At 44.8% G+C, this 19,826-nt stretch overlaps 1 protein-coding gene across 1 annotated transcript in view; it reads right to left on the minus strand.

Moving 5' to 3' along the window:
• Nucleotides 1-8,938: 8,938 nt before the first annotated feature.
• Nucleotides 8,939-19,826, minus strand: part of PITPNB (phosphatidylinositol transfer protein beta) — a 57,812-nt gene continuing 46,924 nt past the window's right edge. The window contains exons 10-12 of the mRNA XM_073582690.1: nt 18,953-19,063; nt 16,426-16,548; nt 8,939-10,582 (exon numbers count right to left, since the gene is read on the minus strand). Coding sequence (XP_073438791.1) covers nt 10,532-10,582; nt 16,426-16,548; nt 18,953-19,063 — 285 coding nt within the window. The 3' untranslated portion in view covers nt 8,939-10,531. The remainder of the gene's footprint in view (nt 10,583-16,425; nt 16,549-18,952; nt 19,064-19,826) is intronic.

Consider the following 19,826-nt stretch of genomic DNA (forward strand, 5'->3'; position numbering starts at 1 on the left):
TGTTGCATGCATGTAGTATGTATGTTGCATGTAGTATATATGTATGTTGCATGCATGTGGTATATATGTAGTATGCATGTAGTATATATGTGGTATATATGTAGTTTGCATGTGGTATATATGTAGTATGTATGTATGTTGCATGCATGTAGTATGCATGTTGTATATATGTATGTTGCATGCATGTAGTATATATGTGGTATATATGTAGTATGCATGTTGCATGCATGTAGTATACAGTGGGGCAAAAAAGTATTTAGTCAGTCAGCAATCGTGCAAGTTCCACCACTTAAAAAGATGAGAGGCGTCTGTAATTTACATCATAGGTAGACCTCAACTATGGGAGACAAACTGAGAAAAAAAAATCCAGAAAATCACATTGTCTGTTTTTTTTTCATTTTATTTGCATATTATGGTGGAAAATAAGTATTTGGTCAGAAACAAGCAATCAAGATTTCTGGCTCTCACAGACCTGTAACTTCTTCTTTAAGAGTCTCCTCTTTCTTCCACTCATTACCTGTAGTAATGGCACCTGTTTAAACTTGTTATCAGTATAAAAAGACACCTGTGCACACCCTCAAACAGTCTGACTCCAAACTCCACTATGGTGAAGACCAAAGAGCTGTCAAAGGACACCAGAAACAAAATTGTAGCCCTGCACCAGGCTGGGAAGACTGAATCTGCAATAGCCAACCAGCTTGGAGTGAAGAAATCAACTGTGGGAGCAATAATTAGAAAATGGAAGACATACAAGACCACTGATAATCTCCCTCGATCTGGTGCTCCACGCAAAATCCCACCCCGTGGGGTCAGAATGATCACAAGAACGGTGAGCAAAAATCCCAGAACCACGCGCGGGGGGACCTAGTGAATGAACTGCAGAGAGCTGGGACCAATGTAACAAGGCCTACCATAAGTAACACACTACGCCACCATGGACTCAGATCCTGCAGTGCCAGACGTGTCCCACTGCTTAAGCCTGTACATGTCCGGGCCCGTCTGAAGTTTGCTAGAGAGCATTTAGATGATCCAGAGGAGTTTTGGGAGAATGTCCTATGGTCTGATGAAACCAAACTGGAACTGTTTGGTAGAAACACAACTTGTCGTGTTTGGAGGAAAAAGAATACTGAGTTGCATCCATCAAACACCATACCTACTGTAAAGCATGGTGGTGGAAACATCATGCTTTGGGGCTGTTTCTCTGCAAAGGGGCCAGGACGACTGATCCGGGTACATGAAAGAATGAATGGGGCCATGTATCGTGAGATTTTGAGTGCAAACCTCCTTCCATCAGCAAGGGCATTGAAGATGAAACGTGGCTGGGTCTTTCAACATGACAATGATCCAAAGCACACTGCCAGGGCAGCGAAGGAGTGGCTTCGTAAGAAGCATTTCAAGGTCCTGGAGTGGCCTAGCCAGTCTCCAGATCTCAACCCTATAGAAAACCTTTGGAGGGAGTTGAAAGTCCGTGTTGCCAAGCGAAAAGCCAAAAACATCACTGCTCTAGAGGAGATCTGCATGGAGGAATGGGCCAACATACCAACAACAGTGTGTGGCAACCTTGTGAAGACTTACAGAAAACGTTTGACTTCTGTCATTGCCAACAAAGGATATATCACAAAGTATTGAGATGAAATTTTGTTTCTGACCAAATACTTATTTTCCACCATAATATGCAAATAAAATGAAAAAAAAACAGACAATGTGATTTTCTGGATTTTTTTTCTCAGTTTGTCTCCCATAGTTGAGGTCTACCTATGATGTAAATTACAGACGCCTCTCATCTTTTTAAGTGGTGGAACTTGCACTATTGCTGACTGACAATACTTTTTTGCCCCACTGTATATGTAGTATGTATGTTGCATGCATGTAACATATATGTAGTATGTATGTTGCATGTAGTATATATGCAGTATATATGTATGTTGCATGCATGTAGTATATATGTGGTATATATGTAGTATGCATGTTGCATGCATGTAGTATATATGTATGTTGCATGCATGTAGTATATATGTAGTATGTATGTTGCATGTAGTATATATGTATGTTGCATGCATGTAGTATATATGTGGTATATATGTAGTATGTATGTATGTTGCATGCATGTAGTATATATGTAGTATGCATGTTGCATGTAGTATATATGTATGTTGCATGCATGTAGTATATATGTAGCATGCATGTTGCATGCATTTAGTATATATGTTGCATGCATGTAGTATATATGTTGTATGTATGCATGTAGTATATATGTGGTATATGTAGTATGCATGTTGCATGCATGTGGTATATATGTAGTATGTATGTAGCATGTATGTATTTTTTTTTTTTTACATTCAACTCATAGGCCGGATGATGGGACTACTACTGTCCCATCACTGGCTAATGTGTCAATCACCGTCATGGTAGCAGGCATCGCCCGATGGGACTTGTAGTCCCATCGGACGATCCTGCACAGACCCCCGCAGCCTGCTCAGACCCCCGGACAGTCGGTATAGACCACCGGCAGGCCAGTACAGACCCCCTCAGCCTGCACAGACCCCCGGCAGGCCGGTACAGAGCCCCGGGCAGTCGGCACAGCCCCCCGGCAGGCCGGTACAGACCCCCAGCAGTCTGCTCAGACCACCGGACAGTCGGTACAGACCACCGGCAGGCCGGCACAGACCACCGGCAGGCCGGCACAGCTCCCCGGCAGGCCGCTCAGACCCCCGGACAGTCGGTACAGACCACCTGCAGGCCGGTACAGAACCCCGCAGCCTGCACAGACCACCGGCAGGCTGGCACAGCCCCCCGGCAGGCCGGTACAGACCCCCGGCAGGCCGGTACAGACCCCCGGGCAGTCGGCACAGACCCTCGGCAGGCCGGTACAGACCCCCGGGCAGTCGGCACAGACCCTCGGCAGGCCGGTACAGAACCCCGGGCAGTCGTCATAGACCCCCCGGAAGGCCCGAACTGACGGCGCATCATGATGCGCCCAGACCGCGCATCATGATGACGTCATTTCGGCAGCCAATCAGAGCCACAGCAGTGGCTCTTTGCATTATGGGAACTTCCGATTCCGATATTGAAAAAATATCGGTACTCGGTATCGGAATTCCGATACAGCGAATATCGGCCGATACCCGATATTTGCAGTATCGGAATGCTCAACACTAGTAGTATGTATGTATGTTGCATGCATGTGGTATATATGTAGTATATATGTAGTATGCATGTTGCATGCATGTAGTATATATGTATGTTGCATGCATGTAGTATATATGTGGTATATATGTAGTATGCATGTCGCATGCATGTAGTATATATGTGGTATATATGTAGTATGCATGTGGTATATATGTAGTATGTATGTAGCATGTATTATGTATTTATTTATTTTTTTTTTTTTTTACATTCAACACATAGGCCGGATGATGGGACTACTAATGTCCCATCATTGGCTAATGTGTCAATCACCGTCATGGTAGCAGGCATCGCCCGATGGGACTTTTAGTCCCATCGGACGATGCCTGCACAGACCCCTGCAGCCTGCACAGCCCCCCGGCAGGCCGGCACAGCCCCCCGGCAGGCTGGTACAGACCCCCGGACAGTCGGTACAGACCACCGGCAGGCCGGCACAGCCCCCCGGCAGGCCGGTACAGACCCCCGGCAGGACGCTCAGACCCCCGGACAGTCGGTACAGACCACCGGCAGGTCGGCACAGCCCCCAGGCAGGCCGGTACAGACCCCCGCAGCCTGCACAGACCCCGGACAGTCTGCACAGCCCCCCGGGCAGGCCGGTACAGACCCCCGGCAGTCCGCTCAGATCCCCGGACAGTCGGTACAGACCACCGGCAGGCCGGTACAGACCCCCGCAGCCTGCACAGACCCCCGGACAGTCGGTACAGACCCCCGACAGGCCGGTACAGACCCCCGGACAGTCGGTACAGACCACCGGCAGGCCAGCCCCCCGGCAGGCCGGTACATACCCCCGCAGCCTGCACAGACCCCCAGTCGGTACAGACCCCCGGCAGTCCGCTCAGATCCCCAGACAGTCAGTACAGACCACCGGCAGGCCGGCACAGCCCCCCGGCAGGCAGGTACAGACCCCCGCAGCCTGCACAGACCCCCAGACAGTCGGCACAGCCCCCCGGCAGGCCGGTACAGATCCCCGGACAGTCGGTACAGACCACCGGCAGGCCGGTACAGACCCCTGCAGCCTGCACAGACCCCCGGACAGTCGGTACAGACCACCGGCAGGCCGGCACAGCCCCCCGGCAGGCCAGTACAGACCCCCGGACAGTCGGTACAGACCACCGGCAGGCCGGTACAGATCCCCGGCAGTCGGCACAGACCACCGGCAGGACGGCACAGCCCCCCGGCAGGCCGGGACATACCCCCGCAGCCTGCAGACCCCCGGGCTGTCGGCACAGACCACCGGGAGGCCGGTACAGACCCCCGGCAGTCCGCACAGACCCCCGGGCAGTCGGCACAGACCCCCGGCAGGCCGGTACAGAACCCCAGGCAGTCGGCATAGACCCCCCCCCCCCGGAAGGCCTGAACTGACGGCGCATCATGATGCGCACAGACAGCGCATCATGATGACGTCATTTCGGCAGCCAATCAGAGCCACAGCAGTGGCTCTTTGCATTATGGGAACATCCGATTCCGATATTGAAAAAATATCGGTACTCGGTATCGGAATTCCGATACAGCGAATATCGGCCAATACCCGATATTTGCAGTATCGGAATGCACAACACTGGTAGCAAGGCGACTTCCAAATACATGTTTTCCAGTCTTCGTAAGGTGCACCCCATCTCTAGCAAGTAGTCCATCGTATAGGTTTTCAAAGTCACTGCAGATGGTTTCCAGGTCGTTTCTTGCTGTGTCATTTGTCCCCACATGTATTAGCAGGAATGGGTAGTCATCTGTAGGTCTGAAGAGTCCTGATATCCTGTCAGACACATCTTTAAATTTTTGCACCTGGAAGACAGCACATTTCTCTTGAAGTTGTATCTGGTCTGCAGATAGAGGCCTCTGTTCCTCTCAACAGGGAATCCCCCATGACCACCACTCTCCGTTTCTTCTTTACAACATTTTTATTTCTCCATCCAGGATTCTGAAGGTGTACAAGGTTGCTGTTTGTGGGCAAAGTCTTATCCTGATGTATTTCTTCATCGTTCTCCTGCGTAAGAGCCTGGTACTGGTTCCTTAGCAGTATGGGCGCTGACTGACTCCCGATCCTCCTGCTTCTCTGGGTCACGTTTCCATTCCTCTGTTTCTTCAGGTGCACTACAAATTTCCTTCTGTAACATGAAGAGATAATTCTGCTCTAAGAACTCTTCACCTTCCTTAATGATCTTCAATGTAGCTAACCTCTCTTCAAGATTTTGCAACTTTTCCTCCAACAGGGACACAATCTCTTCCCTGAGGACCTTGTCCCTGAGCTGTTCTTCTAGGCGATCTAACCACGCCATCATAGACCAGGCTGTACACGTGGCTGCAATAGCTGGCCTAAGAAATGCCGCTGAAGTTTCCCAAGACCCCTTCAGGAACACATCAGCCCTTCTGTCTAGTGGATCTTTCAGACTACCCAAATCCTTGAATGGTAGAGAGGTTCTTTTACAGGCCTTGGCCATCTCCGCATCAAGTTTTGGGTCTTTATCCCATGCGGCTGATGCTGTTTCCGCAAACGGGTAATTCCTTTTAAATGCTGGCGGTAAGGAACCCTTTCTTTCGGGTCTTTCCCACTCCCGCATATCAGGGAATTTATTTTATCAATAACTGGGAAGGATCTACAAGATTTCCTGTCCAGTCCTTTAAACACAAGATCCTGTATGGAACTTTCTGACTGGGGCTCCTTGATCCCCATAGTGGTGCTCACTGCTTTTACTAGCCGGTTAATCTGGTCAGTCGTAAAACATGGGCGACCTGCTCTTGCCTCTGAGGATGAAGGGGAGGAGTCTGATCTCAGTTCCCCTGAGTCGCTCCCTGAGTCTGAAAATGGAAGCCTGAGTTCTACCTCTCTAACCTTTCTTTCCTGCAATAGGGCTTTAACGGATCCCTTAATCTCCTGTCTAACCAACTCCCTCAGAGTTGCATTTCGGCGCGCACGGCGCACCGTCAAAAGTGCGCAGCACGCTACTTTCACACTGGTGGCGGATGATCTGCGCACCCTATGCTAAAGATAGGGTGCGCCGATCACATGCGTGCAAATGCGATAGTAGGCGGTGATCCCAGATGGGGCGGGCAGGGAGCCGGATCGGGGCGGGGCTTACTGACGCAGTGCGCAGCGTTGTTTCAACGCTAATGTGAAACCAGCCTTAGTTGAATTCATTGAGAGATCGAGTTTGTAAAATGGGGTCACTTATGGGGGGGGGGGGGTTCTGCTGTACTGGCACAGAGGATCTCCCCGTGGGTAATAGCACCAGCAAACCAAAACAGCAAAATTTGCACTAAACTATTGTGCTACTTCCCTTCTGAGATTTGCACTGTGCCTCAAAAGTAGTTCTCGATTACATGTAGGGTATTGGCGTAGTCAAGAAAAATTGCACAACTAAGGGGGGGGGGTTCTGCTGTACTGGCACATCAGAGGATCTCCCTGTGGGTCATAGCACCAGCACACCATAAGAGCAAAATCTGCACTAAACCATGGTGCTACTTCTCTTCTGAGATTTGCACTGTGCCTCAAAAGTGGTTCTCGATTACATGTAGGGTATTGGCGTAGTCAAGAGAAATTGCACAACAAACTATGGAGGTCCATTTTTTCCTATTAGCCCATTTAAAAATAAAAAAATTGGGGCTAAAGCAACATTTTAGAAGTACAATTGTAACTATTCTTTCTTCATCGCCCAATGGTATAAATTTCTCTGCGGCACCTGTGGTGAACATGCTCACTGCACCCCTACATGAATTCATTGAGGTGTAGTTTGTAAAATGACATCACTTATGTAGGTTTCTATTGCTCTGCCACCTCAGGGGCTCTGCCAATGTGACATGGCACGCTCAAACCAGTCCAGCAAAATCTGAACCCCAATATGGCACTTATTCGTCATCTTTGTACTGTGCCTCAAAAGAAATTTTCAATCACATGTGTCATCAGTGTACTCAGGAGAAACTGTACAACAAATTTTATGGTGCAATTTCTCCTGCTACCCTTGTGAAAACGAAAAATTTGGGGCAAAAATCAACATTTTTGCAATAAAAATAATTTTTTTCCATTTCCACAGTTCAAACATAGTTCTAAACATCTGTGAAGCACTTGGGGGTTTAAAGTGCTCACCACAAGTCTAGATAAATTCTCTGAGGGGTCTAAATTCCAAAATGGTGTCATTTGTGGGGGTTTTCCACTATTTAGGCATATCAGGGGCTCTCCAAACCCAACATTGCACCCGCTAATGAGTCCAACCAATTTTGCGTTCAAAAAGACAAACTGTACTCCTTATTTCCAAGCCCTGCCATTAATCTAAGCAGTAGTTTTCCACCAAATATGGGGGATTATGCAGGAGAAATTGCACAACAAAACTTTACAGTGCATTTTCTCCTGTCACCCTTGTGAAAATGCTAAATTTGGGACTAAAAACATGTTTTTGTGGGAAAATGAGACTTATTTTCATGGCTCTACTTTATGTCTTTGAAACACCTGGGATTTATTTACAGTGCTCACCACACATCTAGATATATTCCTTGAGAGTCCTAAAGGGCCTGTCACACTAAGCGATATCGCTATAACGTCACTGGTATTTGTGACGTAGCAGCGATATTGCTAGCGATATCGCTATGTCTGATACTTCCCACCGACGGCTCCCCCGCTGGTTATCGCTGATCGCGCGAGAACGTCCTGGGCCGTTTGTCGTCATCACCTTCCTGCTGGGCTTCCTGCTGTGGAGACGAGCAACGCGTGGACGCGGGCGGGAGGACGTCAGGATCGCCTCGTGTGACAGGTAAGTAGCGACCCCTGCTATGTCGCTGGTGAGATCTGCCTGTGTGGCAGCTCACTAGCGACCACTTAGCGATGCACCAGCGATCCTGACCGCGTCATATCGCTGGTGCATCGCTAAGTGTGACAGCACCTTAATTTCCAACATGGGATCACTTGTGGGGGGGGTTTCCACTGTTTAAGCACATCAGGGGCTCTCCAAATGCGAAATGGATTCCGCTTTCGATTCCAGCCATTTCTGTGTTCAAAAAGTCAAACGGTGCTTCTTCCCTTCCAAGCCCTGACATTAATCTAAACCGTAGTCCCCCCCTACATGTTGGGTGTTTGTATACTCCGGAGTCATTGCACAACAAATTCTGGGGTCCAATTTCTTCTGTTACCCTGGGAGCTAAAGTAAAATTTTTGAGGAAAGAAATAAAACATTTCTGTAAAGCACCTAAATAGTAAACTTCTTGAATGTGACTTTGAGAAGGTTGAGGTGCCGTTTTTCAGAATGGTGTCACTTTTGGGTATTTTCTGTTTTATAGGTCCCTCAAAGTCACTTCAAATGTGATGTGGTCCCTAAAAAAAAAGATTTTGTAAATTTTGATGGAAAAATGAGAAACTACTGATCAACTTTTAATCCTTCTAACTTCAAAATGCAGATGTAAAGTACACGTGGTAAAAGTTAACTATTTTGTGTGACATAATGCCGGGTTTAAGGGTATAAAAATTAAATGTTTGAAAACGGCGTCATTTTCAAAATTTTAATTTAATTTCTGATACTTTCACAAATAAACGTAAGTCATATATCGAACAAATTTTACCACTATCATGATGTGCGATAGGTCACGAAAAAACAACCTCAGAATCAGTGGGATCCGTTGAGGCGTTTAAGAGGTATTACCCCATAAAGTGACACTGGTCAGAATTGTAAAATTTGGCCTGGTCATGAAGGTGTTGAAAACTTCCGTTATTTTGAAGCGGCTGATACAAATGTATCTGAAATAAGGAGTCTTTATTCAATTGTAAAACTGACATTTTTGGTGATCAAATTTATTAGTTACTTACACTTATTTGACATACTGTTCACACACCAGACTGCAATTCTTGACATTTTACATTCATTAAAAGTTCCCCTGAATTTTAAAATCTGGACTAAGACACTGTAACATTTCCTCGTTTTTGACTCTAATTCCCATCGGAGGGAAATAATTTCTGGATCATGATAATAACAGATGTAAAGCTCTAGAACAATCAGGTAGAACGAGGGGCACGTACGATAAAGGTGTGGTGTAAAGGCAAGTGTGAACACGGACTACGAGAGTTTTAACGTTGCAGTTCTAGTTGAACATTTTGTAAAAAAATTTTTTTCCTTTCGCTTCTAAAATATTTCCTTTAGATTTCATTTTAACACACCAAACAAATACTAAGCATTGAACATGCTCCGTTACAAAAATCTATTGCAGAGATATCTACAACTGAACTGTATAACAACGCGTTACACCCTCTCACACCTCTAATTAAATGTCTTTATATATTAACTTAAATATTCATTTTATACGTAGAAGAGCCTCGGACTGGAGAGCATAAATAATGGGAGAAATTAAACAGTTTGCATAGATCCCAAACTGTGACATCTGAAATGAGCAACGTCTTTCAAGTGCATGTGCGAGACATTAAAAAAAAACAGGGGGGGAAAACTACGGGGGGGGGGGGGGCGGGGGGGGAACTACGGAGGCGGGAAAACTACGGAGGCGGGAAAACTACGGAGGCGGGAAAACTACAGAGAAAGAAATGGAGAAAGCAAGAACATACTAGTCAATGCGTGTGATGTATTCCAGAAAACTACTGATGGAACAATACACTGTAACCACCTAGCTACAAAGTGGGCGCAGCGTACTCATGATATTTCACCAGTAGTTTTCACTTATTATGCTCCATTTTAGAAAAAAAAAAAAGAAAAATATGGGGGGAAAAAAGAAAAGACGAGACCCCAGAAAGACAGACAACTCCGAAGAATAAAGACAGAAATCAGCAAACCCAATAAACAGCTAGAAGAGACCAATGAAACCAAAGCCGTTCACTGCAATGGCAAATTCAAATCTGTTTAATAAAAAAATAAGCATATATGACCTGCTGGGCATTTCAGAGCGAATTCATAATTGACCCTAAGAGAATGTAGGGTATATCAGTGCCTCGAATATTTAGTGAGGTCATCCTCACATCCAATAAACGTCAGATAAAGGTTTATTCGAAGTCCGGCATTATATGACACTAGAATAATCCCGTAGTTATCAAAGCCACAGCTTATTACTATCTGGTAAATCTGTTACAGAGCAAACAAAACTGCAGTTTATTTGCCCGGCATTAACCGAGAAGAAAGGAAAGTGGAACAGGTATTGCAGGATGATGTGATGGCCTGGCCGTCAGGAGTCCATGCCTTATAATGCTAGTGACATTCATCGGCTTGTAAACTAGTCATGTACAGTGCACCGGCTATACATTTTTTGCTCATGTCAGGTACAGTACACTTAATGCTCAGAGTGTTTATATAGCTATATCCGTACAGGTATATAAACACGGATGGAAATGACAGTTCTGCATGCGGTTTGGTCAGGTCCGGCTTCATTCGTCATTGGCAGCACTTGTCCCTCTCACTTGACCTTGGTTGCGTAGCTGCATGGTAAAGAAAAAAAAAACTATTAAACCACATGATTAAGTGTGACCATTAGGGAATGCTCTTCATTACAAGTTGGCTATCCCCCTGAATAAAAAACATTTATCGGCATTTCTATATAGAAAACATTGATCGGTGCTTAGAAAAGAAGCCTTGTCACCCCAAAGCGAGCCACAGCTACCACCATATCATTTTTTAACGGCAATCTGGCAACAGGATTTTGCCACCTAATCTGCAGCAAAAGGTAAAGCCGGAGACCCCGATTCCAGTGATGTGACACTTACGGAGCTGCTTCTTTTACTTCTGAAACACCTGCTGATAAAACAGTGATGCTATCACTAGAGGACTAGCTACAGTTGTGGCCAAAAGTATTGACACCCCTGCAATTCTGTCAGATAATACTCCGTTTCTTCCTGAAAATGATTGCAAACACAAATTCTTTGGTATTATCTTCATTTAATTTGTCTTAAATGGAAAAACACAAAAGAGAATGAAGCAAAAAGCAAAACATTGATCATTTCACACAAAACTCCAAAAATGGGCCAGACAAAAGTATTGGCACCCTCAGCCTAATACTTGGTTGCACAACCTTTAGCCAAAATAACTGCGACCAACCGCTTCCAGTAACCATCAATGAGTTTCTTACAATGCTCTGCTGGAATTTTAGACCATTCTTCTTTGGCAAAATGCTCCAGGTCCCTGATATTTGAAGGGTGCCTTCTCCAAACTGCCATTATTAGATCTCTCCAGAGGTGTTCTATGGGATTCAGGTCTGGACTCATTGCTGGCCACCTTAGAAGTCTCCAGTTCTTTCTCTCAAAGCATTTTCTAGTGCTTTTTGAAGTGTGTTTTGGGTCATTGCCTGCTGGAAGACCCATGACCTCTGAGGGAGACCCAGCTTTCTCACACTGGGCCCTACATTATGCTGCAGAATTTGTTGGTAGTCTTCAGACTTCATAATGCCATGCACACGGTCAAGCAGTCCAGTGCCAGAGGCAGCAAAGCAACCCCAAAACATCAGGGAACCTCCGCCATGTTTGACTGTAGTGACCGTGTTCTTTTCTTTGAATGCCTCTTTTTTTCTCCTGTAACCTCTATGTTGATGCCTTTGCCCAAAAAGCTCTACTTTTGTCTCATATGACCAGAGAACATTCTTCCAAAACGTTTTAGGCTTTTTCAGGTAAGTTTTGGCAAACTCCAGCCTGGCTTTTTTATGTCTCGGGGTAAGAAGTGGGGTCTTTTCATTCAGATGCCGATGGATAGTACGGGTTGACACTGTTGTACGTACCCTCGGACTGCAGGGCAGCTTGAACTTGTTTGGATGTTAGTCGAGGTTCTTTATCCAACATCCACACAATCTTGCGTTGAAATCTCTTGTCAATTTTTCTTTTCCGTCCACATCTAGGGAGGTTAGCCACAGTGCCATGGGCTTTAAACTTCTTGATGACACTGCGCACGGTAGACACAGGAACATTCAGGTCTTTGGAGATCGACTTGTAGCCTTGAGATTGCTCATGCTTCCTCACAATTTGGTTTCTCAAGTCCTCAGACAGTTCTTTGGTCTTCTTTCTTTTCTCCATGCTCAATGTGGTACACACGACACAGGACAGAGGTTGAGTCAACTTTAATCCATGTCAACTGGCTGCAAGTGTGATTTAGTTATTGCCAACACCTGTTAGGTGCCACAGGTAAGCTACAGGTGCTATTACACAAATTAGAGAAGCATCACATGATTTTTCGAACAGTGCCAATACTTTTGTCCACCCTCTATGTTTGGTGTGGAATTATATCCAATTTGGCTTTAGGACAATTCTCTTTATGTTTTTTCATTTAAGACAAATTAAATGAAGATAATAATACCAAAGAATTTGTGTTTGCAATCATTTTCAGGAAGAAACTGAGTATTATCTGACAGAATTGCAGGGGTGTCAATACTTTTGGCCACAACTGTATGTTGTCCTCCATACTCATGAGCTCTGCATGATGTCTCCCACATCAGTGATTGGCAGCTTTCTGCCTATGCACAGTGTACACAGAAAGCTGCCAGTGTTGTGGGTGAGGTTACACAAAGTTCAGCACTCAGAGTACTGGTAGATCTTAAGCAGATGATTTTAATTAAATCTGCAGCATGAAGCCCAGTCAGTAGTATTTGCTGGAATCAGGGTCTCTGCCCTTACATCATTACTGCACTGAGGTCGGGTAACAAAAAAATCTGCTGAGATATTCTAGTTAACTCCCATAAGACCACAGATAAGTCAGCTGTAGACAAAGAAGACACAGAAGTACATAGAAATGTGCAGCCAATAGAGAGAAAGCGGACCAAGCGTGTGAGCATGTGATGCAGTTTAGCACCACCACCTTATTATTTGCCTACTTACACACCTCAATACTGCCCCTGTACCTAGACCTGGCTTGTTTAGGTGTCTGCCGCAGATGTACCTCGCACAGGACCCTTCTTACGTATCTAAAGTAAAATCATTGAAAAATAAAATGAACACAGATGGAAGGGCAAAAGATAGTCCTCCATGTATGAGGAGCCCACCCAGAAAAAAACACTTGTATGGGCCAAACATAACGAACGCCATAGTGATGATGCCCGGGAGTCGGTATAGAAGAACTCCTGCTGGTTAACAGAGGGAATCCACAGGAATAATCAACATGCTGCATATTAGAGAATGCCCCTGTATGTCATTGTGGACCAGAGTCTCAGTGTTATCAGTGTCTCTCACTGATGGACCGCACACATGGACACAGTCTAGTATGGGTAATTTTGTTCAGTGACTGATCACAAATGGATGTCTCCATGATTTCTTGCGGGGGGGGGGGGCATGTGAACAGCCCGATAGATGATGGGTATAAAGAAAATAATAAAAGGAGGGGATAGATGAGGTGCCCGAGTAAGGCTCCTGTCCGTACCAGTAGTAGTAATGAAACTCGGCACTCAAAAGGATGTGTGGCAAAACGAGGTGAATTTAATTCCAGTCCGTGGTCAACAGCTAATGGATGACGTTTCTGTCGTGGATCTTCAGCAGATGAATGCGGTGTTGTTCAAGGGGAAGATGAGTACTCAATACTCATAGGGAGGACACTTAGACTGAACATGGTTAGAGGTGTCTGCACTGGGTATGGTGGCTTTCAGCACAACACAGGATCCATCTGATTAAGGTCCATGGGGACCAAAACGTTATCCACTAGCTGTAGTCCATGGGCTGGAAATAAATTTACCTCGTTTTGCAACAAGTCCTTTTGAGTGCTGAGATTCATTACGACTATTGCTAAGGACTATGTCATCTATTGGAATGACACTAAGAACACATGAAAAGCAGACGTCTGAATGTACCCAAGTCTACGTTCCCTAGATGAGTATTTGGTGCATTTATGATGTTGCAGATTTTCTGCACCTATGAAGTAAATTACGTTACTTGCATTTTTTCATCACATTTCTGAGTGCAGGTAATTACACTTTTTTGTGCTTTTTCAGCTGCGGTTTGTGTCTCCTTTTGATATATCCGCTTTGTTTTTGGCTTTTGCTGGCATTTGGCTTTGATAAAACTTTATTGGTCATGCGGATGGCAAGTGTTTTTTAGTGCATTTCCGCATATATCTTACCTACAGATTTTTCTAATCTCCTTTACCATGCTGGAACTGTAATACGTTGTTTTTTTTTTGCGTGGCAAGAATAAGCAGAGTCAAAAATTCACCAAAAACTTTTTATGGGAACTTAAAGGGGTTGTGCACTGCTCACACAGCCACTTCTGAATCCCTAGGTTTCCCCTAGTAAAATAACACACACCGCCGATGCCGATGCTGTTCCAGCGGTGTCGGTACTGGTTTACCCGCGGCACGTGTGCTCGCGGTCTCTGCAGCCAATCAGTGGCCACTATCTCTACCCTCCTCTGGGCAAATCAAGACATCTGGAGAAAGCGAGAGCTGCTACTGCTGCACTCTCACTTCCTACGGAGGACAACTACAAATGTCACGCATGCCACAGGAGAGCCAGTGCCGACACCGCTGGAACGCCAGCACTGTAGGGGGGTATAGGTGGTATTATTTTACTGGGGGGGAAATAAAGGGATTCAGAACAGGATGATCGAGTCGTGAACAACTCCTTTAACCGCAGGCATTTTATCCACATACTGTATATAAGCAGCAGTTCCACAAATGTCAGTTATTAATACGATCATTCTGTCCCCACACAGCATATTGAGGTCTTCAGGCCACACATCGTCCCCCCAGTTTACACAAATGTGCTGCCGATAGCAATGATGATTTTATCACTCAAAGAACAAGAGTTTTGTTCATTCTTCGGGTGACGGTCGACATGTTACATGGTCATCGACAGCCACCGCGCCGTGTAAGGAAATGTGCTGCCAATATGGACCTATCCACATCATTGTGTAATAACAGAGTGTATACAGTCACTAGTGATTGATAGACCGATGGGCCAAAATCAGCACATCTAAAAGGCACCATATCTTTTATTTGGTTTCCTTTGTGCCCTAAACCTCTGCCAAAAACATGATGCTTTTTTTTCCCTGAACACCGGAGTTGCATGTTAAGCCACACCACTTCTCGCTAAACTAGGTTTCTTTCCGCTAAACTAAACTCCCTTGTCAACCAATGTGCAGAGTGGGTCTAAATCATACAGAATTGAAGGGAAGAAGGGTTCCTTCGGAGCATTTGGACTCTGATACATTCTTCCAATGTATCCATGTCTCTCTGAGAACAGGACTTTAGTTGCAGGTTTGCTGCCCCCGAACAAAAACGATTGTTCTCACCCTCAGACAGCACACAATATATTGAAAATGTGAAGGGATAAGATTTTGAGAAAAAAAAAAATCTGTTTTTTAGATTTTTGAACAAGAAAGTATTTCGGTTTTGTCTACTTTTTATTACAAGGCACAGAACCATGGATAGAGGGAGGTCTTTCAGAGCTTTTTCTTTACTTTTTACGGAAAAAAAAAACCACACTTTTTTTGCAATAGGGTTTCATTAAAAATATTGGACCCTTTGGCTTCTACAGCCTCTATGTGTCACCGCACACAGCAGACTGCAGAATGAGCCATCAGTTAAATCTGTAAGTGAACAGTACTTACTAACTGTTGTCTCTTCTGAACAAATTTCTAAGCTAATGTAAGACCAAATCAAAAGTTTACTTTCAGATGGTCACAATTCAGTGTAAAATATTGTTTAGAGGAGAGGGAAATTGCAAACTCAGAACAAATTCACTGACTGATTTCACTGAAAACCCAGCTGTGTACAGTGATACACAGAGGCTGTAGAAGCCAAACCGATACATTTTAATGAAACTATACAAAAAAGTGAAGGAAATATCCAAATAAACATATGTAGTAAGAAATTACACTGTACGGTCACTGAACATAACGCTAACACCAGGCCATTAAAGGGGTTGTCCAATTAAAACAAGTTATTACCTCTCCACAGTACTAGGTGATAACTTGCTCATCAGTGGGAATAGCTCGTCCTGCATTGATAGGCAGATTAGGAAATATTTATTTTTTATTTGTGACTGGGAATTCTTTTTTTTGTTACAAAACGGTGCAGCAGGTCGAATCATCACTCCAGTCATGCTTTATGGGGCTGCTGAAAAAAGCAGGGCTCAGTGCTCGGCAGCCCCAAAAGGTATTAATTAAATCACACTTGCATACTGCCGCACCATCCTAATGGGGATAAGAGTCCTGCCGATCAGTCTGGGTCCCACAGTCAGACCCTCACTGATCAACAAGTTATCACCTACCCCATTTAGAAAATATTAATAAGACTATAAAATTGCTCTATTTTCGTTTTTAAACTCAAATACCAGATCAATAGAAATCCTCACCGCTTCTAACTCTTTCTGCGTTTCATCCTCCATTCGCCTTATGTCTTCCATCGTTAGGTCAATCCATTTGTCAATCCAGCAGAACAACTGACGATGAAAGTTTGTGAATATTCGCTTTTCTTGCTTAAAACAAAACGTGAAAAATTAGCACAAGTATACTGAATGCGAAATGCACTCATTTTGATTTCAGTTTGCAGCTGTGCCTCCCTTTGGTAGGCCTAACGCCCTGTTTACAATTTCCTGCAGGGTGGTCAGGGTTCCACCAGAGAGCTCCTAAAAATGGGATACAGACAAACTACCGATGGAGCTGTGAGGGTGGAAGAAGATTCCCACTCCACAACTGCTTACCTGTGTAAGCATAACAGATGAAGAATCACTACGGTTGGATACAGGGTCAGATTCCACCCAAAGCATCGGCTGTAACATGAATGGCCTTCTGCTAGCTTGTCAGGTGTCAAGCCCAGGATCGACTCCACTGTCTCCCAGCTAAACAGCCGATCAGACGATTAGACAGCCACTTGTGTGTTCAGTCAACGGTCGGTAAGTCCTGAGCCCAGGCCCCACCAGAGATCCCAGTGGGTGAATGCATGCAGACTTTAGAGAGAGTTTGGCGCCAAACCTAACTTCACAGATAGACTTTGTTTGCCAAGAGAGCTGTGTGAACCTTAGCTAGACACTCCCCTCAGTGGGTGAGCTTGTGTATAGATAGTATAACAGAATTGTAAGTTTAGAGAATTGTTAAGTTTGTGAATCTGCCTCGCACCGCGGCCGGGGCTGCCTCTTGCACTCACCCTTGCTCTGGGTAACTCCCAGTTACCGCATTAGGCAGAAGCACAGGTCAGGCAAATTATAGTGTACCTGATAGGCCCAGTATGTTCTATCGGTTGTGCTGCGCAGTGGGCCTAGCTGAACCGGGTTAGGTGTGTGATCGTTAACTGTGTTTCACTCTTGCATTTCCGAGATAACACAATTTTCGTTGTTAATGAAAACTAGTTTCTTAAATTGCCTGGTCATGTTCTTTGTCCTCGGCCCACTGTTCTGTAGGCGAGACCAAGTCATTCTCAATACTTATAAAGTCTTCACCTAGCCATGGGTTCCATGGTCGGATGCCAACTGATCAAAAAAAAAAAAAAAATGGGACTCAACTGCCTTATCGGAAAGAGTACTGGCCATGCACAAAGGCAACTCTATTCATTATCTATAGGGCTGCCAGAGATGGCAATGGCAAGTGGCTAAATCTGGCACTCCCTTGAGAATGAATGAAGTAGTGGCACGCATGTGTGACCACAGCTCCATTAAGAAGGTACATTTCATAGCCTCATTATCAAGCTTGGCAATCACCCCAATAGCTAGACCCCCACCAATCTGCATGTTATTACCAATTCTGTAGTTAAGTGTAAACCTTCACATTTTTAGAATAACCCATTCAGGTCCCCATACATTTAATAGAAAAACTGTCTGAACCCATGGATTATCTAATGTGTATGGGGACCTACTGACTCCCCTTGTTAGAGGACATTAGAGGGAGGGAGGGGTCAGGCACAATGAATATCAAAACACAATGTTTTTTCTCGATAGATAAGCTGCTGCCAGGGAAGTCTGTTAGACGAAAAATTCACTTTTGTTGAAAGCACAGACACAGAGCGCATGCATGTGTCCAAAAATGTTGGGAGGCCAACACAGCTTGCCCTGACAGCTATTGATATATGGACACCTACAGACAGATTAATAGACAAAAACGCCTGTGTCAGGGTTAACATCAGGTTACTAAGTTTTTAGTATTGTATTGCTCAATGGGTTTATATTATGTCCTCATGCAATATTACACCAGGTATTGTGTAAAAAAGAAGTATATTGCACAGGATAAGGGTACCGTTACATTTAGCGATGCACCAGCGATCCCGACAACGATGCGACCCGATCAGGATTGCTGGTGCATCGCTAAATGGTTGCTAGTGAGCTGCCAAACAGGCAGATCTCACCTGCGATGCAGCAGCGGTCAGCGGTCGTTACTTACCTGTCAGACGTGGCGATGAAGACGTCCTCCCGCCCGCGTCCACGCGTTGCTCGTCGGCGCCAGTGGGAAGTGGCCAACGAGAAATGGCCCAGGACGTTCTCACGCGATCAGCGATAGCCAGTGGGGGAGCCAGTCGGAGGTATCACACATAGCGATATCACTAGCAATATCGCTGCTGCATCACAAAATCGGTGACGCTTAAGCGATATCACTAGCTATCTCGCTTAGTGTGACGGGGCCTTAAGGGTGTTCTCTGGTCTTAGAAAATTGATGACATATCCTAAGGATAGTTCATCAATATCAGATTGGTGGGGGGCCACCATCCAGCACCCTCACCGATCAACACCTACTCTTAGCAGATACCAGCTGATGTTCAAGCTCCATTCAATATTTACATCAGTCTGTCATCAGAGCCAATAAGAAGGGATTCCGGGTGTCGAACCCCTCTGGAATGAATTCGTGAATTTATTTTGAATTAAAAAAAAAATACATTTTTCTGGAGAGTCTTACCTTTTGAATAAAATGTTCTACTTTATTTTGAAGTCCCCACCATCTAAACTTAATTGTAACTAGTTTGTAAGCACACATTCGCGGACAGTCCTCTTTGTTTGCCAGTTCTTTCTGAAATAGTTGGGGATGAAAATATATTAGATTTTTGTTTTCTTAACTTCATCCTTTCAGATGACGGCTATACAAAAGGCATTAGGATGAACTACTCGTCAGCTGCCAGGCAGACGTATATTATGTGACTGAAGGATTGTACAGAAGTTATATGGAAACTATGGAATATTATGCTAGATTATTGTAGTTAAGGAGTTTGAAAGGAAATTATGGATAATTCCAATATACAGTATATAAGGCACGTCACACCCTAGTGCTATGCCCTCTGGTGGCCGAAGAATGTATTGCAAAGTGCAAGTGTTATCCTCATGTATAATAATAATGATGATAAAAATAATAAATAATTTTATTTCTATAGCGACAAAAATATTCCGCAGCACTTTACATTTTAGAGGGGACTTGTACAGACAAAAGACATTACAGCATAACAATAATCACGTAAATCAACAGATATAAAGCACACTTTACAAAGAAGCTCTATATACACACACGTGGTCAAAATTATTGGTACCCCTCATATGACAGAAAAAGCCACAATGGTCACAGAAATAACTTGAATCTGAAAAATGTAATAATAAATCAAAAATCTATGAAAATGGGGGCGTGGCGATGCAGAGGAGCTGAGAGGGCGTGCTTAGGCAGAGCTCCTACGATCCGGACTCAAAGCCTGCCTTTATATCACCCGAAAGACCCACCTTGATAACACTGTGGACCCCCTGGGCTCTAGGGAACCTCTGGCTTCCGAGGAGGTGCGGAATGCAGC

This window comes from Dendrobates tinctorius, unplaced genomic scaffold (assembly GCF_039654945.1).
Source record: "Dendrobates tinctorius isolate UK_male_01 unplaced genomic scaffold, ASM3965494v1 ptg000073l, whole genome shotgun sequence".
Classification (NCBI taxonomy): Eukaryota; Metazoa; Chordata; class Amphibia; order Anura; family Dendrobatidae; genus Dendrobates; species Dendrobates tinctorius.